Here is a 23,132-nt window from a genome sequence, read left to right on the forward strand (position 1 = left end):
CAAAGGCCTTGAATATCCCTTGGAGCACTGTCAAGACTATTAAGAAGTGGATGCTGTACGGCACCAACAAGACCCTGCCTAGATCAGGCCATCCCTCCAAACTGGATGACCGAGCAAGAGGGAGACTGATCATTGAGGCTTCCAAGAGGCCAATGGCAACTTTGCAAGAGCTACAGATTTTTATGGCCAAGACTGGTCAAAGTGTGCATGTGACAACAATATTCCAAGCACTCCACAAATCTGGCCTGTATGGTAGGGTGGCAAGAAGGAAGCCATTACTCAAGAAAGCCCACCTTTTGAATCCTGTTTTTAAGTATGCAAAAAAACCTGCAAACCCAACACAGAACACCATCCCTACTGTGAAGCGTGGTGGTGGCAGCATCACATTATGGGGATGGTTCTTATCGGCATGGACTGGGGTACTTGTCAGGATGGAAGGGAAAATGAATGGAGCCTAGTACAGAGAAGACCTTGAGGAAAACCTGCTGCCCTCTGCAAGAAAGCTGAAACTGGGATGGAAGTTCACCTTTCAGCATGACAACGACCCAAACCACACAGCCAAAAGCTACACTGGAGTGGCTAAGGAACAAAAAGATAAATGTCCTTGAATGGCCCAGTCAGAACCTGAGAGAGCTTGAACAGTTTTGTAAAGAAGAATGGTCAAATATTGCCAAATCTAGGTGTGCAAAGTTGATAGAGACCTATCCCAACAGACTCACAGCTGTAATTGCTGCCAAAGGTGCTTCCACCAAGTATTAACTCCCGGGGGGGTGGAGACTTATCCAAGTATGATTTCAGTTTTATATTTTTAATATAGAATTTTTTTCTCAAACTTTTTTCCCCTTAAGTGTGGAGTATGGTGTGCAGATAAGTGGGAAACAATCCTCATTTAAATGCATTAAACTGTAAGGCATTGACACAACAAAATGTGAAAGGTTCAAGAGGGTGTAACTTTCTATAGGCACTGTAAATATAATTAGGGCTGTCAATTGATTATATTTTTGATCTGTTAATTTATGGGCATTAGTTGGTAATTGGTAGATTAATTTTGGTATTTACAAAAGTAAAAATAATAAAAATGCTTTTAGAAGCACATTTAAGCAGAACATCGGTTGTTTACGTAGCTACGTACTTGGCTTCTTTCTTGTACTTCTGCATCTAACAGAACCTGAGGCAAGGAAGAGATGAAGCTGTTCAGAATCTTGTTACAGGTACCAGAGAATACTGTGGGTATTGACAAGTGATTGCTTAACATGCTGTCATATTCAGAAATCGGAGAAAGTAATTCCACAGAATTACCTCTGTTTGAAGAATTGGTGCCTTCATCAGTTCAGGTATATCTGCTGTATACCTCTATTTTTTCTGAGAAAGTTCTTGAAAATTGATTCGTAACCAAATTGACTACAATGTCTCCATTGTCTTATGACATTTTATGTTTAATTTTGTAAAAAGCAATTTGAAATATTACTTTGAAGTTCTCAATATAATTATGAATAACTGTCTCTATAATAAGCAGTATTGTGGAAAATTCAACGTTGCATATTGTAGTGCAGTGTTTCTCAACATTTTTTATAACAGCGCTTAGTCATTGCCCACTTGCCATAGAAAATAAACAATGGCATTTAATTAACATCAATTATTAATTGCATTTAATTCCACTAGTTCCAAGAATTAGTAAAATAATTAATAAAACAGAAATGTATGTATCTACATTTTGATTATACCCAGTCACTGGTATAATCAACATGTAGATACATAAATAAAATCTTTACTATTATGGAATATTGCCAACATATCATCTTCGCTTGCTCCATGGTGTGGATGTGAAAAGCGGTTCCTTTTGAAATCAGGTACCCAGTTCCTGCTTTGGAACCGACAAACTGGATACAAATATCAGGGATCTGGTTCCAGTGAGTACTAGTATGTTTTTAGTAAAACTGATTAATTTCTGTCATATGTGTTATTAAATTATAATTGACACGTTCACAGAGGTCTGTGAAATGTTTATTATAGCAATAACTTTTTTATATTTCCCTGGAGAATAATTCAGTCTCACTTTTACATGGTGATGAGAATGCTTTAGGTAAAGTCAATCTTCTGCACCTGGATGGGATCATTCATGAGACAACCCCAAGCTGAACATGACATGATTTCGGCTATCTAAAAACGTAATTTTACCGAAGAATTTCTGCACAAACTGTCAAACAGTCTCGGAGAAGCTCATTTGCGTGCTCATCCTCACCAGGGTATTGACCTGACTGCAGTTCAGCGTCGTAACTGACTTCAGTGGGCAAATGCTCACCTTCGATGGTCACTGGCACGCTGGAGAAGTGTGCTCTTCATGGATGAATCCCGGTTTCAGCTGTACCGTGCAGATGGCAGACAGCTTGTATGGCGTCATGTGGGTGAGCGGTTTGCTGATGTCAACGTTGTGAACAGAGTGCACCATGGTGGCAGTGGGGTTATGGTATGGGCAGGCATAAGCTATGGACAATGAACAAAATTGCATTTAATCAATGGCAATTTGAATGCACAGATACCGTGACGAGATCCTGAGGCCCATTGAAGTGCCATTCATCCGCCTCCATCACTTTGTGTTTCAGCATGATAATGTACGGTCCTATGTCGCAAGGATCTGTACACAATTCCTGGAAGCTGAAAATGTCCCAGTTCTTCCATGGCCTGTATACTCACCAGACATGTCACCCTTTGAGCACGTTTGGGATGCTCTGGATCGACGTGTACGACAGCGTGTTCCAGTTCCTGCCAGTATCCAGCAACTTTGCACAGCCATTGAAGAGTGGGACAACATTCCACAGGCCACAATCAACAGCCTGATCAGCTCTATGCGAAGGAGATGTGTCGCTCTGCATGAGGCAAATGGTGGTCACACCAGATAATGACTGGTTTTCTGATCCCTGCCCCTACCTTTATTTTTTTATTTATATATTTTTTTAAGGTATCTGTGACCAACAGATGCATATCTGTATTCCCAGTCATGTGAAATCCATAGATTAGGGCCTAATGAATTTATTTCAATTGACTGATTTCCTTATGTACTGTAACAGTAAAATCTTTTAAACTGTTGCATTTATTTTTGTTCAGTTTACATGTGAAAGTTTTATTCCATTTATATGGATTACCTGTAAAATAGGATTTTCAATCAAATATAAAAAAGTAGCTATGGTGACATCACCAACAAATTATGCAAATGAGTACCATCGAAGGTTCAGACCTTTGAAGGTCAAAATGTACCCTTCGTTACAGCCCTAATTTTATATATCTTGTTACAAGAAGCACAGTACAACAGAAGAAATAATACGTTCAAAATAAAGGCATGGGGACATTTAACCAAACCATGACAAGAACATGGAACAGTGAGGTTCAGACCAATAACAGAAGAATTTAAAGATAATTTAATGAAAATATTGTCTTTACGTAAGTAAAGGCAGTACAAATAGATGCTAAAATTCTCAAATTAGTTAAGTTTCTAAGTCAGTCTGATTTCTTCCTTTGAGCTCTCACAAAGTATCCAGATGGAGGCATCTGGCTTCGAGGGTATGAACGATGAAGATGTGTTGGCAGCGGTGTTGGAGATGAGCCGACAAGAAAGCACCCTGCCAGGATACCCTGCACCCTCTGAGGACGAGCCTACCAGCAGCCCTGACACAGGATTTGGGGACGACCCCTTCGTCACAGAGAGACCTCCACAAGCTGGTATTATAGGCCCTTTTAAATGATTAAATATTCAATTATTTTTATAATAAAAGAAATAAGTGATTGTGCAATCTTCAGTTAAGTTTTCTCTTTTTAAATAAGTTTATTTCTTTAATAGAACACCTATACCTTTTGTTAATAATTCATAAATGGTGAAATATAGATTATCAACTTTGCATTGTAAATTGTTCATTGTAAAAAGTGATTTATCAAATCGGTTTCCCCAGTGATCAAACACCCAGTATTTTTTTTTAAGTTTAAATTGAGAAGGAGAAAAAATACTTTCAGCATTGTCTGCAACTTACAACTTTGTAGAGAAGACATTGTTGCAGCCCTATCCTGTTTGCCAAACTCAATAAATCCATGTTTTGTGCAGAATTGTGTAATTTAGTGGCCCTGTCACCAGACCTGGATGAGAACAAGGAGAATCAGACCCCAGAGGAGGCCCAGGGGGAGCTGGACTGGGTGCAGCAGAACAGCCTGGAACATGAAAGGGAGGAGCAGGAGCTGCAGCAAGCACTTGCTCAGAGCTTGCAGGAGCATGTGAGGAACTTGTTCATTTAATAACCTGTTTCAATAGTCAGACATCCCTGCTGGGGAGCTAAAAGGTTTTGTTAAGCCCCTACCGTATCCTTTTCAACTCTTAATATTAAGTCTAAGATACGGATTTCATATTTTCAATGTTATAAAAACTTGCTGTATATGATGTAATGGTACACTTCACCACTCATCTCACGTGGCTGCCATCTTGTGGTCATGTGACCTGGTTTCTTACTTGGTAGACACTTTATTTCATAAAGCTGTAGGTTGTTTGGTGATGCTTTTGGTTTTTTGGTACGCAGAGTATGTCAATCGTAACAAACTTTTTTTGTGATTTGGATTTAAAAAAAAGGCTACTCTCTCTTAGCTGTGCAATTTGTTTCTTATAGGAAGCTAGAGAAATGAAAGAGGATGATGACTTAAAGCGAGCTACTGAGCTAAGTCTGCAAGGTATGGTAATGTTTTGCAAAAAGAATACGGATGTTTAATTAGTGTTTTTATTTTTAAAAAGCAGGTGTTTTGTAAAGTTTCTAATAAATATACTTTTTAATCCTTTCTTTTATTTCTCCGGCTTGTGTCAGAGTTTAATACCTCCCTAACCGAATGCCCATTCTCAGATGAGGACTCGGGGAATGAGGACGTCTTGGATATGGAGTACAGTGAGGCAGAGGCAGATTTGAAAAAAAATTCAGAGGTGAGGGTCCCTGGTCTTTCATTGGTTGGCACGTACTTTTGTTCGCACAAGTTCTCAAACTTTGGGATCTTTTACTTTTTTACTTTGCATACATTGAGTATATTTTAGTTAGCAAAATTGCACAACTGTGCCAACCATGAGATTCTTTCTACATGGAGAAAATAACAATGTGGCAATGGGCGAGTTAATTTATGCAGATGTACTCTGATAGTTCCATTAAACGTGAAACAACTATAGTAAATATTTCATGTTTGTCACAATTCCCATTTTACAGATCCTTGTCCTTTTGCTTCAGTAAGTTCCCCGCCATGCTTAATGTAAAACAAATACAAATAAAATAAAGTTAAGTGTCTAATTGCTGCTGTGTATTTCTCCCACAGAGTGGGGAGCTCTGCAATTCTTATCGTATTGTCAGTGTGGTCAGTCACATTGGAAGTAGCTCCTCATCTGGTAAGGGCGAATTAAACCACAATTCATTTTCTTTCCTCATCTTGAAAAGGGAGTGATTTATCTTCTCAGGGAAACCAAGATATTTAGTGAATAAGGGTTTTGATTGGACAACAGACTAAATGAGGCCATTGTTTATATATCAGGGAACCACTTCTCTATTTCTCATGAACATTAAGTACAAGTGGTTGAGATTATTGGAATCTGGAATGTTTTAGAGAATTCCCTTTATGGATGTCACATTTACATTGAGAGGGTGACCTTTACGCAGTACCTCCTAATTGTTTTTACAACAGGTATTGAGGAGTGTAATATCAATGGATTTAGGAATTTGAGTGCTTATTTATTCAGTATTTCAAACTATTCTGCTAGCGTAATGTTTTTGTGGATTTGTTTTCTCCCATAGGTCACTACATAAGTGATGTATATGATATGAAGAAGCAGTCTTGGCTTACCTACAATGACCTGGATGTGTCAACGACCCAAGAGTCTTCAGTGCAGAGGGATAGAGACAGGAGTGGCTACATCTTCTTTTACATGCACAAGTAAGAGGATTAGAGAAGAGCTCTCCAATCAACCATTTCACTCTTTAAAAATATTTATTTTAAACTTTAACTGTGGAGACAAGCCACTTAGATCGGTTAGGGTTTTTTTTTTTTATCAACTAGTTCAGCGATAAAAATTAGTTTAAAACCGACAAACCGAACTTTTTTTTTTTTATTGTGACAAACTTATATATATCTATAAATGTTTGCACCACTTGTATCGCTGTATTATACAATTAGACACAATAGTAGAAATAATAAAATAATGTATTTAGACTGTTGGCTTCAAAGGGACTGAGGTGTTTGGCAGCATTTAAAAATTGTCCCTGATGAGGAAACACTTTTAGTTTTAAAATGTCACTGAGATTTATGCCAGCAAAAAACTAAAGATAGAACTTGGCCCACTACCAGCTCCACAGAAAGCATTTGCAGAGTTCCTGTGTACTGTGCTGGGTTATTACAGCCTGGTTCATGCTATTCATTGCACTTGAATTAAACAGCTATGCGGATAGAATGCAGCAATAACGTAATGAGACAAACAAAACCTAATTTCAATACATGCACAGTAAATGAAGCTGCTTAATAAAATGAACTGCCCTGCTCTCAGAAGCATCTCATTGAAAGCAGCTTCCAGATATTTGTTGGGAGCTTCTCAGTTTACTGTTTATCCAGTTTCACTGTGGTTCAGGACCTCAACTAACATTTTATTGTCTTTCAGTATTTTTATATTTGGCTGTTTTACTCTGTTTAGCATAATTTATTTTTTTTATTAGGTCTACACAGAGCAATTTAACAGACGTGACACTCAGCAACTTTTTTCATTTCTAAGGATGCATTGTTTTAAAAGGTTTAGGTTAGAAGTGTTTGTGTATGCCTGTTAGTACTAGCACCAGTGCAAGAACCTTTCATCAACAAATCTGAACACCCAGACTCAGCGGTTATTCCTATGAGGGCAGTCAGAATCAATCATGTAAGTCTTGCCATAGCTTTTGACTGTTACAATATAAACATTATTAAAGGGTATTATTATGAACTGTCGACATGCAGAAAAGAGTCTGTTATACAGTACCAGTCAAAGGTTTGAGTACACCTGCTTGAAACAAGGTTTTTCATGATTATCTATGCTTTTTAACTGAATAAACTTGTCTATAAACACTTAATATTTCATTATATGATACGTGTACTTATGTAAGCTGATAATCATAAGTGAATTGCATTGAAGAATTTACTTTTTAAATGAAAATGTAAATCTTGTCAATGTCAATGAAATGGTCACCCAAAGCAAGGAGATTTCAGTCTGAAGCCCACGTCAGTTAAAAGTCTGAAATGTGTATAACACTGTGTTAGAACACTGGCCTAAGTATAAAAGTGTCTTTGTTAGATGTTCTCTCAGTTAACTAGCACGTTACCCAATTAACCTTTTGTCACCAATTATTGTTAACAGGTGAGGGTCCATGATTACTATAAATATAGGTAGCATAGGCACAAGTTTGTCATTCCTGAATGTAAGGGAGCAGAAAATGGCAAAATATGCTCAGTTAAGCAAAGAAAAAAAAAGTCTGGAATTACTTTAAAAAATGAAGGTCAGTCTTTAAGATAAATCGCAAGAACTTTGCAAGTGTTTGTAACTGCTGTGGCCAAGACCATGAAACGATTTGAAGAAACTGGCACTCATGAGGACCGAACAAGGTCAGACAGGCCAAGGGTGACCTCAGAATCAGAGAACAAGATCATTCGAGTCACAAAACTGTGAAACTGACGATTTAACTGTCCCTGAAATACAAGCTCAGCCAAATGCTACTAGTACAGATGTTTCCACATCAACTGTTCAGAGGAAATTGCGTGAAGCTGGCCTAACTGGAGGAATTGCTGCAAAGAAACCATTGTTAAGAGTGCAGAATAAGAGGAAGAGACTTGCCTGGGGCAAAAAACACACAAGCTGGACGTTTTGACGAGTGGAAGTTAGTTTTATGGACAGATGAGTAGAAATTTGAAATATTTGGGTCCAACCGCCGAGTATTTGTAAGACGCAGAGAGGGTGAGCGCATGAGTTCTGCATGTGTGGTTCTCACTGTCAAGCATGGAAGAGGCTGTGTCATGGTCTAGGGTTGCTTTGCTGGTGATAGAGTTGGTGATTTTTACCAAGTCCATGGCAGGCTCAACCAGCATGGCTATCAGCATACTTCAGAGGCATGCCATTCAATCAGGATTATGGCTAGTTGGGTAGTCCTTCATTCTTCATCAAGATAATGATCCGAAACACACCTCAAAATTGTGCAAGAACTATCTGGCGAAGAAGGAAAATGAAGGACAACTCAATCTAATGACCTGGCCTGCCCAGTCTCCAGACCTCAATCCCATAGAACTTGCATGGGATGAACTGGACAGAGGAGTCAAAGCAAAGCTACACACAAGTGCCTTACATCTCTGGGAATTGCTGCAGAGAAGCTGGGTTGACATGTCAGGTGATTTCCTGCTGAACCTTGTTAACCTAATGCCTCGTGTTTGTGAGGCTGTTATTAAGGCAAAGGGTGGCTATTTTGAGGAATCCAAGATTTAGAGACAATTTTCAATTTTCTTGAACATTGCTTTGATATTCCTTATGTTTTGTGTATTGTAACATCTGTTTTCATTTTCAAATATTTACAGAAACGTATACAACGTAAAACATTGTCAATTATGAAAAAAACTAGTTTCCAGAAAGTGTACTTTTGACTGGTACTGTTTGCTTCTGGCGTAGTGCTTCATTTGCAAGTCAGTTTGGTTTCTTTGGTGCAGTTTTAACTTTTGTCAATATCATTGATTTTGGAATTTGATGCAAATTTCGATTTGGCAAAATCATAACCTTTGCATCCCTACTTTGCACATGTTAATTGTACAGATCTTTTTCATGTCTAATTATGTAATGTTTTACAAACCATTCTCATATGACATTCTCTTTGTATTATGCCCCTGGGGTGCAGGTGTTCTGTTTTTGTACAAAAACAAATCCCCATTTCTAGTTAGGTATCACTGACCTACTTGTCTCAATTGCAGGGATGTGTTTGAGGAGCTGTTGGAGTCTGAGAAGATTGTGCCGGCTAGTAGTGGGAAGGTCTGTGCTGCAGCTTCTTTAACATACACAGAGAGACAGAATGAACACTTGTGGAATGGAGTTCTTTCATGAGTGAAGAAACAAAAATGGATCTCCCATACTACTGACTACCTTCACCCAGACATTTTTTTAATGAAATAGTCATTTAACTTGTGCAAACTGGCTCTGGGCACTGATTTAAACCTGTTGCAAGTAATTTGTCTGTGGCCCAGTGAATGTACAGAAAAATGAAACCTCACACCTGTATTTTTCGGTTGTTTCTCTGTTGAGTTATCCTGGATTAAATTAGCCAGGGACTTTACAGGCACCGACAGAATGTGCGGTTGGTTTGTTTATTTATTTATTGATTTTTATTTGACTTAGTCTTAAAAACATGTTCTGTTGTACTGTCTAGTAAGGTAACTCTATAATGCACAAGGTTTAAATTGTACCAGCTCTAACTAGAAAATGCTACAATTTCTTGGTTACAACTGGCATGTAAGAAACTTGTACTTTTATGCACTTGAATGAGACAGAATACGACACAAGACACAAATCAGTTCAATTAATTTAATATCCAATTTCTAACTGTCACCAATCAATTAGCTTAATCGGTCAATAGCAATAGGAGCTGCAGTATAATGTAACCTGTACAGTATTTTGGCGTGCTTTTGGGTAACATTTCACAGATCTTTTCCTTTGTGTCACATTGTCCCCTCTTTTTTTTTTTTTTTTTTTTTTTTTTTTTTTTTTTTTTTTTTTTTTTTTACTTTATTTTCAATAATATTAAACCAATTTAATTACTTTACAAAATGAAACCTTTTTTTTTTAAGCAAACGTTTAATTGTTCTAATAGTACTTTGAAATTCAAATACAATACAATAAATGTTACCAATTGACTTCTGCATTCTTAAGTGAGCGGTCAGGAATAACAGTCCAGGGCAGAGTTAATTATTAATTACCAGGACCTTCCTAAAAGAAATACTGTATTTTACAACCTTTCTTCACAACTGCCACCTTTTGTGCATGCAGATTTCTTGCAGTAGTTTTCAATTTTTCATGCAGTTCACCAGAATGGCCATATAGTCTGTATTTGAAATTGTATTGTATGCATTTAAGCAATTCTATCAAGTGCTATCCTATACTTTTATTACAAATCTTCATACCATTTGCCAGTTAAAACACTAGCAGGCAGACATGTAGCACACAAAACCTGGTTCACTTATTGAGGATGTTTTGTAGGTTGCACAAAAAATAAAAGCTACAACAGGACTTTTTTTTTTTTTTTTTGTAACTTACTCTGTTTAACATTGCACACTTCTTAAATGTGACTTCAAAATGTGCAATAAAAGCCACATTGTTGTTATAGCCATGACATTTGAAAGATTGTACAACAAAAATTGGAGTTTTCAGATATACACATAGCACATGTCTATAGGGACTAGCATTACAAATGAAACTGCAGCAGCAGCATCGGTCTCTATTTAACATGTACTGTTCTGCAGTCCAGTCTGTGATGTGAACATTCCAATGTTCATGAGAGGCTTGGGATCTTCGAGTAGTTTACTCTCTTAAAATGTGTTTTTTGTAAGCGGCTGAAGCTGTTGGCCAGTGCGCCTGTTAAACTCTTCGAGAACCTGACTTTCTTTTTGAAACATCTGTTTAGGAAAGGAAAAAAAAATACAATTAAAACAGTAAAGCTAAAAAAAAAAAAAAAAAGTGCTGTTTAAGGCTTTGGCTGCATTGCAAATCTAGCCCCAAATGGCTTATTATAGTTGTTCTTTTAATATGAACACTGCTAGAACTGGGGCATGGTGTTCCAGAAATAGAAGCAGATCAATTAAGCATGTGAAAAGTTTTGAAATAAAAAAAAAAAAAAAAAAATACCAACCAAACATCTTCTATTTTACAGTACAACTTTGCACGATATTTGCATTATTTTTAGCATCTGAAGTACTGCTCTGTTCCCTGTAACATGTTGCATGGAGGCCCTAATCAATGTTTAACAACAATCATTATCTGTCTCTCATCTAATATCTGACCTGTTTCTTTTATTCTGGAATAGACTAATAGAAAATTTTGAATTAAAATGATTCCATTTCACTGGGACAGGTACATCAATCAAAAATGATTGTAGACTGTGTTGGCACTACAGTACCTGTTCCCATTCCATTCCTGTTCTGTGTCTGTACCCCAGTAGATGGCAAAGACCATGAGCAGTAACTACCTGTATAAGCAAGAACAAATAATCAGGTACTTGAGCTTGACCTGCAACACCACATTTGATTGCATAAAGATACTTTATAAATCTGTATATAGGGACATACCTATGATTATTATATAATTGATGCCACTGTTTTGAAGACGAGAACTGTATTTATCCTTGTATTCTGGAGAAACTTCTGACCTGAATAAATCCCATGCATAAATAATTTGATTTGTTTCAATCACAATCCCTTCTAAACAATATTCTCTACAGCAACACCTATTTTATTTTTCATCTGAATCAATTTAACATGCAAATGTATGGGCACAGAAGCACTAGCTCCCTGCTTGACATGATCTCCATCTAAAATAAGATGCTGCTTTTTTATCAGAATGTGTCATTCTAAATTCCCTGTTTTTCAGGTCATTCAAGTAAAATTGGGCAAATGGATGTATTCTATTATGGTAGCATCCTCTCACTCCACTGTTTCTTCCTAATGTGTATAAATATGCACGTGCTCTCATTAAATATTAAGACCCACAATGACTTGTTTGTGCAGTTGATACACATTTTATGGTGGCTCATTAAGGATCTGTTCTAATTAGTTTTGTAACCATCATACATTTTACTGTGTATTTATTCAGACTCGATCTCTGGTTAACTGGTCTGAGATGTATTCTGGTTGTCCGAACATAACTTTAAATGCTCAAACTGATTACCACACAATACTAGCTGATAGTCTTAATCAAAACTGGTTCCTAAAAATTCCCTTGGAGGACGAGGTTGTTGTTTTTAATCCCTAATCGAGCAATTTCTGTCTGTAAAAACAACTTACAGTAAGAATGCTGTGGAAGTCATCTACTTCCTGCTCCTCACAGTGCTTGTGGATGTACTCCACCCCCAAGAAAATGTCACCCAGGTTACAATCGTCTTGCTGAAGGGGGCTGGGGAGGACGCCGGCTTTCAGATCCTTCAACATAATTAAATAAATACAGCAAGTGGTGCTATGCTATGATGATTGGTTTGCCCTATCCTCTGCCCAGCTATACTAACAAAATATACTAACATTATATACCTGACCCCAGTCATTCTGTGTTCCTGGAAAATATACAATTTTGTGAATACCACTTTAATTGAAACAGCTTGCTTTTAGGCTTTTTAAATATATTTTGAAGTCTCACTTTGACTACCTCATAAAAGGGGAATGAAAGAACATCAGTTGGAGAATCCTTTTGCCTGTATGTTTTATTGATGTGCTGAATCCTCTTATTATCAACGCAAATCAGCCCCAGGTCAAATCTGTAAATTCCTAAAATGTGCCGCAGGGTTTCCACATCCTTTCGGAGCCTGGCCCTCCTCAGCGGCACTGCCCGTTGGAGATTGCGTAGAACCAAACTCATGTCGCACCAAATCTCACTGGACTACAGAGGCGTTTTTGAAGAGTATTTACAATGTTGCATCCTGGTTTAAAAAAACAAAACATTAGTCAAACAGACTAATTCTAATCATGAGGTATACTAGTAGTCTAGGAAAGACAACTCCACTCTCAGCATTTGTATTACTTCTTCCAATCAGTTAAACCAATTATGGGGTTGTGTTAGAAAGTGGTATCAAAACTTGACCCGTGTATTGCATGATTTTTGCATACTATTTTCTTAACGGTGGAAAAATACGATAAATTACATTAACAACAATGTAAAAGATTGGAAAAGCATGTACCAGATTTGAATGGGCACTTCCCTGCTTTCTTATCAGGCGTTGTTTAAGAATGCGCAGTGCGCTACGTAAATAACACATCGAGATCGTCTGTTTGGTACACTGCTATCAGGATTAAATTGGTACATATATGCAGGATTTTCTAGTTTGCATTTTAGTCCTGTTGAACTGTACTAAATCACTGATACGCTGTAATTAACACACTGTGTCCAGGTTTATATTAAAATTGTATTCTGAACCTGTTCACTTTTACAGCAAATTATAATGCGTGTCTGTTTATATTCGTCCATTGTGAATACCTGTGATGTCCAAAGCTGTGTATTTCTCTTGATCCGAAAAGCATGTCCTTGTTACACCTCTTCATCCAGTAGATGAAGGTTATGAAGCTCATTTTAAATATTATGTTATACGCTTACAACATTTTACACAAAATAATTACTATACTTTTACAATTTCCCCTCTTGACACTTCGGATGAAAAACAACGTTGAAGCAATACTCGCATTAAATAAATGGAAGTTCTCCCTTCTTTTTGCATATCCCGTATGGGCTAATACCAATATCTTATGTGTTTTAACTGTCATTATGCAGAATGTAACATTGTAGTAGTGTTTGTTTTTTTAATCCATATTAAAAAAGAAACGGTTAGTGAAGTATATTCAGTGTGTGGTGTACCATTACTAATACTAAGAGAAAAGCTATGTATCCCATGCTTTTTAAATTTCGAAAACGTTCCCTTACCTCCCCATAATCCAAAAAGTGAACGGCGTTGAAGCGGACCATTATACCACAAAGGTCGAGGAGCAGGCCGGAACAAAATTCTAAAACAGGAAGCAGTTCTGTCGAGTATATCCTGCATTTTAGGCAGCGGGAGGAAATATAGGATAAGTACGGTAGGTATTACTGTGTTGTTATTATGTTTTTTCCAAAAGCAAAACAACAAAGCTTTGTATAATGTATGTAAGAAATCTGACTTTGTTAAAGTGTGTACATTAGGCAGTCAGACAGTAAAGGCGCCAGGAAATTGATCAATGTTTACGTCTGTCTAATTTTAAAATAATTTTAAAAAAAGGTGCAGAGTGGTGATCTCGTACTCTCAGATGCATGTTTTATGTGTCAAGAAACATAACATAACGAGTATATTGTATTGTACTGTACTTGTTGTATTTATTTATTTTTTGTTATATAATAGCCCCACCAGTCGATGCAGCTATTTTTAACTGGTAGCGACCAAGTACATAAAGATCATAAACAGAAGTTAGTCTGTAGTATATTTACAATATTATCAGTATTTGTTGTAAAGTAATTTGTGTATTTTATGTGTTTTATAAAATGGCTTTAATTCTTATATTTAATTTGAAATTATTTAACTTTTTTTTTTTTAAAAAACCTTCTGTTAACCCTAAGCCTCGAGACCCTGCTATACAATAGCAGAATATTATATTTTTCACCGTAACACAATTCTGAACTCTAGACAGTGTTTGTTGTTGTTGTTGTTTTCTTGACACAAAATATTTTTTTGTTTTTTTACCAGCATACGTTTACTTCTATTTTTAAGTTCTACCCAAAGAGATCGTTTGTTCGAAGCCAGTCTAATAACTATATTTTCTGTAATTTTAAAGTGACAGTAAATTCAAGTTATTAAATATGAATGTTGCTTTGTTGCAGGAATCTGATGCATAGAAATAAGAGGAGAGATTCTGTCAACCAAGATTGCCCACTGGATTTGCGTGAAGTTCAAGGAAAGCAAGTAGATTGATTGCAGCTTGTTTTTTTTATATTAACTTATGCAGAGGAACACGTGCCAGCTGTTCTAGCAAAGTTTTCCATTTGCAACATGAATAATCTGTTTGGGAGTCAGCAGCCCGGTCAATTCCAGCCCCCAGCCAGCAGTATAGGTGGGGTGTTTCAGCCTCTCCAGCCCCCAGCCAGCAGTGTCAATGGGGTATTTCAGCCTCTCCAGCCCCCAGCCAGCAGTGTCAGTGGGGTGTTTCAGCCTCTCCAGCTCCCAGCCAGCAGTGTCAGCGGGGTATTTCAGCCTTTCCAGCCCCCAGCCAGCAGTGTCAGCAGTATGTTTCAGTGTCAGACTGGGGAGAATCCTAGTTTTGGGCAAACATCTGGATTTGGGCAGCAGACATCATTCAGCCAGCCTGGAGGATTTGGGCAACAGATGGTATTTGGGCAGTCATCGAGTTTTGGTCAAACGCCTGCCTTTGGACAGTCCTCTGGATTGGGGCAGAACCCAGTGTTTGGCCAGTCAACTGGATTAGGGCAAAGCAGGGGGATGACACTGGCAGCAGGGCAAGGACAGGGACAGCCACCCTCGTACACACAGTCAACCAGGCTGAGAGAGACCGTGGCATTTGGGACACCAGGACTGGGACAGAGTACTGCAGGGTTTGCGCCACCACCATCATACACACAGTCAACTGGTTTGGTGCAGAGCACGGTGTTTGGACAGTCAACTGGTTTTGGACAGAGCCAAGGACAGCCGTCCGCACTGGGGCAATCCTCTGGATTTACACAGCCATTTGCCCAATCAACTGGATTTCCCCAGAGCTCTGGGTTTGGACAGTCTTCTAGCTTCCCACAGGTTTCCTCAGCACCTGTGCCCTGCTCTGGGTCAGGGCAGGCCATGAGGTTCAGCCAGCCAGTGGTGTCTAGTTTCGGGCAGCCTCTAGCATTTGGGATGACCAACAACACTTCCTCCAATGCAGCGGTAACTGTGGGCAGCCAGAGTGTCACTTTCACACTCCCCTCCTCCTCCTCCTCCTCCCTCTCCTCCTCCTCCTCCTCCTCCACAGGGATCTTCTCTACACCCTCTTCTTCCTTCAAAAACATAGAGGGGGCTCCTTGCAGCTTTGGTAACACAGACTTTAAGTTCAGGCCGTCAGACACAGCTGTCTTCAAACCCATCTTTAGCATTAGCCCAGAGCCAGCTAATACAAAGCTGGCGACAGCTTCCTTTACCATGGCACAGCCTGCTGCCAGTGTGTTGAGCAGCAGTTCAGGTTTCTCCCATCTGAGTGGGAGCACAGATGGAGTCCCGGGGTTCACCTTTTCAAAACCTTCAGCACTCTCATCTAATAACAGTGTCAGTGCCAATGTCTCCCAGGACAGCAGCCTTGAATTCAATTTCTTACCACCGACAGCCCATGCAACTAGCCAAACATTTGTCAGCACCACCAGTGCATCAACCTTCAGCTTCTCCGAAAAGGTTGTTGAAGTCCCACCAGCAACCCGATCCCCCTTTGGAAGCACTGGTACTGGGTTTGCACAGCCAAGCAACACCTCTGCGTTTGGCAAGCTGGGCAAATCAGAGGCAGCTGCAGGAGGACAAGAGGAAGTTGGCAGTGAGGGCCAAGGGGAGGTGGACTTTGGAGGCCAGGGGAAGGGAACTAAAAGAAAAGAGGAGTCAGTGGAGCGACCACCACCCCAGGAAGAGAGCTCTAAAGGCAGCCGTGATGAAGCCCGCTGCCCTTCCAAGCGGCCATTGTTAAAGTCCCGCGGTCCTGCTCGGGGGCTATTCCACTCTGCCCTCAGCCACGTTCTGAAGGAGTCGGGCCAGTCTGTGAACAGGGAGTCCAAGAGACAGCAGCAGTGGGAGGAGATGAAGACCCCTTTAGAAGCTCCAGCACCTCACCCTGCTCCACAGCCTTCCACAACGCCTCCCAGAACACGGGCCTCCAGCAGAGAAGAAAGAGCAGTGAAGGAGCCAGAAGAAGGTGTTTTATCGGGCACTGTCTGCTCAAACAATGCTTACTCTACAGAATGTGTTTAGCAACATTATCTGTTATTATTAAATGGATCATTTAGAAAAACTAAAAAAAATCAAATCAGTGATAAACTGCACTGAAAACTACATCTCGTCCCAACGTTTGCAGTTGAATTTTAGTACAGTAAAGTTGAGCTACGTTGGCTTTGCGTTGCAAAACTAGCTTTTTTGACTTAACAGGTGACATTGCCCTAAAGACAACATGCTCACAGTATACCAAATGTGATATTTAAATTAAGTTAATATTTTTCTTGAAAAAGTAGTTGACATATTATTCCTTCCTGGCATCCATGTTAGTCTGTAAACTATATTTCCTTGTTTTGTATGCAGACACTCGGAGCCCCTCTCGCAGATCCCAACGCACTGAGAGTACTGACAGCCTTGGGGGTGCCTTGCCGAAAGACCTCACAGCCATCCAGTGCAAGAACGTCCCACCTCATCTGAACAAAAAGGACATCATGGAGAAGCATTTCAGCCGTTTCGGCAAAGTACAGAGGGTGTGCTGCAGACTTAACAGAAACCTGGCTATTGTGCACTTCCATGACCATGTAAGGGAACACAGGATTCATAGCAGCCACTGTTTCTAATTGTAACATACAGGATGTTTGAAAACGTCTTGGTTGTTAGGCATAGGTTAATTTCATATCAGATCACAGGATATCATAATTAGGGGTATACTTAAATCGCGGTAAATTTACATATTTTTCACGAGTAGGTTGCGGAATAAAATTACAATTTCACGGACATTTTGCGGACTTGTTTAAACATTAAATAAACCTAAGTAGACAGTATTTCAGAACACTATAAAGCCTAAAAATAGTGGAACTTGCTTCCTTACTAAAACAGAATGCTTGTCATTAAAGGCAAGCATGCAGCATCCCCCTGCAGTTGACTTGCCCATACATTAAGATTAAATGTTCTGTATCCACTGAATTGCTGTTAAGGCAAAACTTATAAGTTATACAGATGTGGAAATCGATTAGAAACAGTCCCAAAACTCTGGCATGCTTTAATAAAGGCAATATATACAGCACGTCTGTTGTCATGTTATTTGTCAAATAATATATAAAATAAAAATAAAATAATTTATTTTATTAGTACCGAGTCAAAACAAAGAAAACGTAGCTATTTGGTTCTAAAATTGCGAATGTGAAAAATTAAGCAGCTGGTTGAAGCGAGGTGGCTGTGCTAGATCGTAGTACTGATTTAACTTGCCGAAAGGAATACTTTTTGTCTGGGCAATTTGGTTTCTGAAAGCTGTTTATTTTACATTCTGTTCAGCAGCCTCTGTAGTAGCCTTTTGTTTAATGTGTGATTCTGAAGCTAAATAGCGAATGAGTGCATTTAATCCAAAGACACATTAAGATATGCAAAACAATTACCTCCATCTGCATGTACAGTTTTTTTGGGAAATATCTTGACATGATCAATCACCGAAATATACTTTGCTTTGTTGTCCATTTCTAATATTTTACCTCCAATGCTGAAAAGTAGATTTTAGCAACCTAAATTAAAACAATGCAGCACTGATCCCCACCCCCTACTGCACAGTACAGGTCACAGAAAATCAGTACAGACGCACTGATTGGCTGATTTAAAACTTTGTTGTCATTTGAATAGTAAACAAAAATGTTAACCACTTTGGTGAATTTTTTTTTGTAAATGTTGTTTGTGGACGTTTTTTGTTTGTTTTTTGCTTAAATGCAAGTGCACACAGGACGGCGAAGGAATAAAAAAGCCTATCTATAGAAGGAAGATACATATTTTGCTTCGCTTGCGTTGTGCAGTATTTCATTTAAACATTCCTCTCTGTACTTGTCCAGTATGCATTGGCCTCTAAAAGAGGTGAATTTCGCAGTGATCCCTCTATTTCAGGATTTCCACCAAAACGCGATTTAGGTAGACCCCAAATCATAATATAGCCCAGCATGTTTTTTTTTCCATGTGGGACATAGCCTGTTACTTCACTTTACCTCTTTTATGTTTACCAAACTGCATGTAAACCCTGTATTATAATGTATACAATTGCTACCATGTGATATTGTAAGTGAATGTGTTCCTGCCAGGCTTCAGCATACAGAGCAAAAAAGAAGGGGAAGTCTTTGCACAGAGAAGAAATTGCAATATTTTGGCAAAAAAAGAAATCAAGTAAGTAAATCTGTGCACGACTGTATTGTTTTGACATCCTTGCCCATGATGTATTACTGAGTAGGATTCCATTTGAATAACAAACGGTGTGCTACTTATCAAGGTATTAACTCCTGTATAGTGTTAAATATTGATATAGGCAAACTCTACTTGCATTCACATCAATGTTTTAATCTCTATGTAGAAAGCTAGTCTTTTCTTGATCTGTTTTGCCATATAAACTCCTGTCATGGATTAAGATATTAATATTAAGATATTTTGCTCCTTTATTTAAATAAGAGCATATTACAATTTAAAATATGATTATTTAAATACTTTTTAATCTTACTTTCAATGACCATTAACAGATCATTGGATCATGCTTAAAAATTGTGTAATTAAAACCTCAAGTTTTGTTAATCCCACCCCAGGTCCAGGAGACAAGGCAGAAAGTTCCTTGAAGAATGAAGAGGAGGTGGAGACTAAGGACAAACAAGGCAGCTTTCAGCCCTCAGACATCCGCAAGGCTGTTTCCAGGTCCTCTGCGGTCGGCAATAGCTCCCTCAGCAAAGGGTAAGCATTAAAAGGTGCAAGCTTTGCCTTATCTTTGACATGCCATGTTTTGCCTTTAAACAGAAAGATATCGTTTGATTGACGAGGGATGTTTGATTCTGTTTTAATTTTTAAAACAATTAAACTTTTGGATTAAACATTTTAAAACTTTAGCAAATTGGGTAACTAATCAAACCATCATGAGAAGGACTCATTCAGTTATTTTGAGATACAGAGTACAACATTGTGGGTGAGGCTAATGTATAGTTGGAAAAGACTTGTGTTGAATACATTCCCTTACACTGCACACATCCTACTTTATGAATTCTACAGCTCACCTCTCCCCTTAAACAGATCTCCCACTAAGAAATCTTCCAGCACCAAGTGTCTGCAGTTTGAGGCTGAGTCCCAGCATGATTCAGGCTCTGAGGGTCAGAGTTCAGAGCCCCTGGCTGGAGCACTGCCCTCCTCCCTGAACCTTCTGATTGGCAGAGTGGCAGAGACGTCAGAAGAAAAATACCGGCTTCTGGAGCAGAAAGACAAGATTATGCGGCAAGGTAGTATACTAACTTACCTAGTCAGACTAGGGCTGGGACAAGGCATCGATGCATCGAATCCTTGGAATAACCATCGATGGATAAAATAACTGCATCTATCAAAAAATAAACGCATCTATCAGTTAGTTAATAGGACTATTTTTTTATTAGGACCGGCAAAATTTTAATCTACACTCTTATTCCTTGCCTTTCCTTTGGTTCCTTTAAATAATAATAATAGAAACTCCTCGCCCACTACGCAACATGTACGTTTTCTGAGTAAAGGATGGTTTATATTTCCGACTGCTACCCAATTTTTGGTTTCGGTAGTCTCCGACGGTCAGAATGACATCATCCGCACTGCCTCGAGCTGCGTCTTTTGAAAAGTCGTACAGCCTTTTTTTTCTTTCTTTTTTTAAAATTTAGTTGTTGCCAGTTTTTTTTTTGTTGTTATTTCTCCCAATTTGAAATTATTATATAGACTCAGCTCACCGCTGCCACCCCTGCGCTGACTCGGGAGGGTGAAGACAATCACACGCTGTCCTCCAAAGCATGTGCCATCAGCCGACCGCTTCTTTACACAATGCGGATTCACCATCCAGCCACCCAGCAGCTACAGCGTAGGAGGACAGTGCAGCCCTGGGCAGCTTACAGGCAAGCCCACAGGCGCCTGGCCAGGCCACAGGGTTCGCTGGTACGAACTGAGCAGAGGACACCATTGCCGACCTGAACCCCCTACCCCTCCCCGAATGAAATTAAAGTGTAACTGAACCTTTGCTGAAATGAATAATGGTGCTTACATAGGCTACTATGCACAGCAACCACAATAACAATGAATACAGTGTATTTTTATTTGTATTATTCTTTTTATATATAATAAGTTAATGTGTCTTTTTCTGTATGCAATTACTTTCTCCATCAAATCAGTACTGTTGCTCAGCTGTTCAATACGTCTCATCAGAGGCAGTATGGAGAACAGCGAATCAGTTTTACTTGTATGCTGCTCATAAATATATATATATGAGTCTATTTACACATTCACTTCATTCATAAGACGGGCAATTTTAAAATCACTTCTCAGTGTTGCGGAATTGTGGAGCCTCTTGACAACCCTAGTCACAATTTGACACTGGCAGTAGCGCAGGTGTCAAATTGTAGGAAGTAGGGATGCTTGTGAACAAACTCTGTTCTTCTTTGAAACCGGAGAATAGCACAGACTTTGTTATGTTGGACTATAAGTAGTTATTCTTGTGCTCCCTGTTTGGAGTTTTGTTTCCTGTAATCCGGTTGCCTCTTTTTCTGACTAGACATAAATAATTATAAATGTGTAGTTTTAAGTTCAACTGGAGAAACGTTTACTTTTCTGATTAGATTTGATGAAATATATGTACTTATTTACGTGTTTCTTTTGCGTGATGAAAAAACGATGCATCGGGTCTTTATGAAAGATAGTAAAACAACACTGTCGTTCCAGCCCTAAACCAGACTAATAAGCTGCTTAACAGAATAACAAAAATGTTGTTCATTTTATTTACACATCAGTGTGACCTGGTGATCAAGCAAAAAGGGCAGGAAACACTAACAGAAGAGATGCAGTTTAAATGCATTTAAATCCATTTCTAGGTTGTAAAAATGTCACTTCTGTAATATTTAGCATTCATTAAAGACTAGTCCACAAGACAAGCAATTGATTCCTCAGAAGTATTAGGAGTTGCTTTGTATATAGCTACAGTAAAGGCTTTTTCAATGTGTATATGTAGTTGGGATTATACTGATGGTTGTGACTTTGTTATTTTTACAGGCAGGGCAAAGAGGACTGAGTTGGACTTGTCCAAGGTCTTTGTGGGCACGTGTCCAGACATGTGTCCAGAGAAAGAGCGCTTCATGAGGGAGACCAGAAACCAACTCAGCATCTATGAGGTCATCCCAGGCACTGATAGGGTAAATCTTCACAATTATTTATTTATTTATCTACAAATTACAAATGATTGACAAGACTAGGAGTGAGGACTTTTGCCCATTAATCATACCCTTACTTACAAAATACCTTGGTATTTCTGAATAGATTATCTTCTCCTCTTTCAAAATATAAGAAGTATTTTAATGAGCAATTCTTCTGGTAAGTATGATGGTTCACCAAATTGTTCTCTGTGCTCTTGGTAAGCAGTGCGACTGGGGATGGGGGTTTGTTTCTGTTCGTACTGTACCGCTTGCTGTCAAGTCTATGCAGTACTCATTGAAACTTATTTGAGGGTTAAGGATTGTGGGTAAATTTGCCAGCTGTTGTCATGACAAAGCGGATGGGAGCTTATTTTGATTAGAATTTTTTTTTGAAAAATAGTTTCAGTTTTCAATTGGTTTGAACCAGCTTGAAAGTATGGAAGCAGGATTTAAAGAGTAAGTAACAAGGTTCTGAACTATAGTGTCACACGCCCCTGCATGTTGCTACAACTTTTTAAATAATGTACCTGTCATTGTTTTTTCCATTAACATCCTGACAATTTTTTTTTTTTTAATTGCTCTTCCTGTAGTGATTTAGAGGACAGATCTCAAACCCGTGCACTACAGTGGACATTTTGAAAAGAGCTTTGAAACAGACTTTAAAGTTATAAATGTAAAAAGTTAGCGCTATATTTTTCGGAACCCCACTATTTACTCTTTTAAGATATTTAACTTTTCTGATCGACTTAATAGAGATCAGCCTATTGTATTATATTGTATTGTGTGTTTGTGTGTGCTTACTCACTGTGTTTTTGTCCACTCTCTCTCTCTGTTTAGGTGGACCATACAACTGCTATTAAAGAGTACAGCAGGTCTTCTGCTGACCAGGAGGAACCTTTACCCCATGAACTGCGACCCTCATCTGTGCTCAACATGACCATGAACTATCTGGTGACCCAGATCATGGACCAAGGAGAGGGGAACTACCGTGATTGGTATGACTTTGTCTGGAACAGGACACGAGGCATTCGAAAGGTAAAATTGACATTGATTGGTTTTAATTTGACAAGCACAGGTTTTCTGAGTATTCATATGTGCGTGTTTGTAGATCCTACCCTTTTATACCGCCTCCCCCACAAATGGTCAAGAAGATACAGCTTTGTAGATAAAACATACATTTGTTAGAGAGGTTGCTCAAATCTACCAAGAGGGGTTGTGGGGTGGGATGTAACAAGAGGTGCAATTTAACAGTAGCACCTTTAAT

The 23,132-nt window shown here is 38.7% G+C and overlaps 3 protein-coding genes across 8 annotated transcripts in view; 2 read left to right on the forward strand and 1 right to left on the reverse strand.

The window, feature by feature from the left end:
- The window catches only part of usp37 (ubiquitin specific peptidase 37), a 33,925-nt gene extending 24,161 nt beyond the window's left edge, over positions 1 to 9,764 (forward strand). For all 4 annotated transcript variants that reach the window (XM_041264316.1, XM_041264318.1, XM_041264319.1 and 1 more), the window contains 7 exons: positions 3,519 to 3,717; positions 4,094 to 4,260; positions 4,647 to 4,707; positions 4,839 to 4,951; positions 5,332 to 5,401; positions 5,805 to 5,943; positions 8,980 to 9,764. In XM_041264316.1, the coding sequence (XP_041120250.1) occupies positions 3,519 to 3,717; positions 4,094 to 4,260; positions 4,647 to 4,707; positions 4,839 to 4,951; positions 5,332 to 5,401; positions 5,805 to 5,943; positions 8,980 to 9,109 (879 nt within the window). In that variant the 3' untranslated portion in view covers positions 9,110 to 9,764. The remainder of the gene's footprint in view (positions 1 to 3,518; positions 3,718 to 4,093; positions 4,261 to 4,646; positions 4,708 to 4,838; positions 4,952 to 5,331; positions 5,402 to 5,804; positions 5,944 to 8,979) is intronic.
- An 18-nt stretch (positions 9,765 to 9,782) lies between these two features.
- Positions 9,783 to 13,751, reverse strand: LOC121323329 (endoribonuclease YbeY-like). 3 transcript variants are annotated; one of them, XM_041264326.1, is made up of 5 exons: positions 13,679 to 13,745; positions 12,413 to 12,683; positions 12,058 to 12,192; positions 11,175 to 11,243; positions 9,783 to 10,674 (listed from the first exon to the last, which is right to left on the reverse strand). In XM_041264326.1, exons 2-5 carry the CDS (start codon positions 12,620 to 12,622, stop codon positions 10,588 to 10,590), a joined length of 501 nt encoding a protein of 166 aa, XP_041120260.1. In that variant the 5' UTR covers positions 12,623 to 12,683; positions 13,679 to 13,745; the 3' UTR covers positions 9,783 to 10,587. The 3 variants fall into 3 exon arrangements, with proteins under 3 accessions (XP_041120260.1, XP_041120261.1, XP_041120262.1); XM_041264327.1 differs by lacking the exon at positions 13,679 to 13,745 and adding an exon at positions 13,238 to 13,671; XM_041264328.1 differs by lacking the exon at positions 12,413 to 12,683 and having other exon boundaries at positions 13,679 to 13,751.
- A 19-nt stretch (positions 13,752 to 13,770) lies between these two features.
- LOC121323322 (minichromosome maintenance complex component 3 associated protein) overlaps positions 13,771 to 23,132 on the forward strand; it is a 37,799-nt gene continuing 28,437 nt past the window's right edge. Inside the window, exons 1-8 of the mRNA XM_041264313.1 lie at positions 13,771 to 13,830; positions 14,606 to 16,662; positions 17,043 to 17,260; positions 18,779 to 18,860; positions 19,271 to 19,412; positions 19,746 to 19,948; positions 21,729 to 21,868; positions 22,706 to 22,903. Coding sequence (XP_041120247.1) covers positions 14,775 to 16,662; positions 17,043 to 17,260; positions 18,779 to 18,860; positions 19,271 to 19,412; positions 19,746 to 19,948; positions 21,729 to 21,868; positions 22,706 to 22,903 — 2,871 coding nt within the window. The 5' untranslated portion in view covers positions 13,771 to 13,830; positions 14,606 to 14,774. The remainder of the gene's footprint in view (positions 13,831 to 14,605; positions 16,663 to 17,042; positions 17,261 to 18,778; positions 18,861 to 19,270; positions 19,413 to 19,745; positions 19,949 to 21,728; positions 21,869 to 22,705; positions 22,904 to 23,132) is intronic.

Source organism: Polyodon spathula, chromosome 11 (genome assembly GCF_017654505.1).
Source record: "Polyodon spathula isolate WHYD16114869_AA chromosome 11, ASM1765450v1, whole genome shotgun sequence".
Classification (NCBI taxonomy): Eukaryota; Metazoa; Chordata; class Actinopteri; order Acipenseriformes; family Polyodontidae; genus Polyodon; species Polyodon spathula.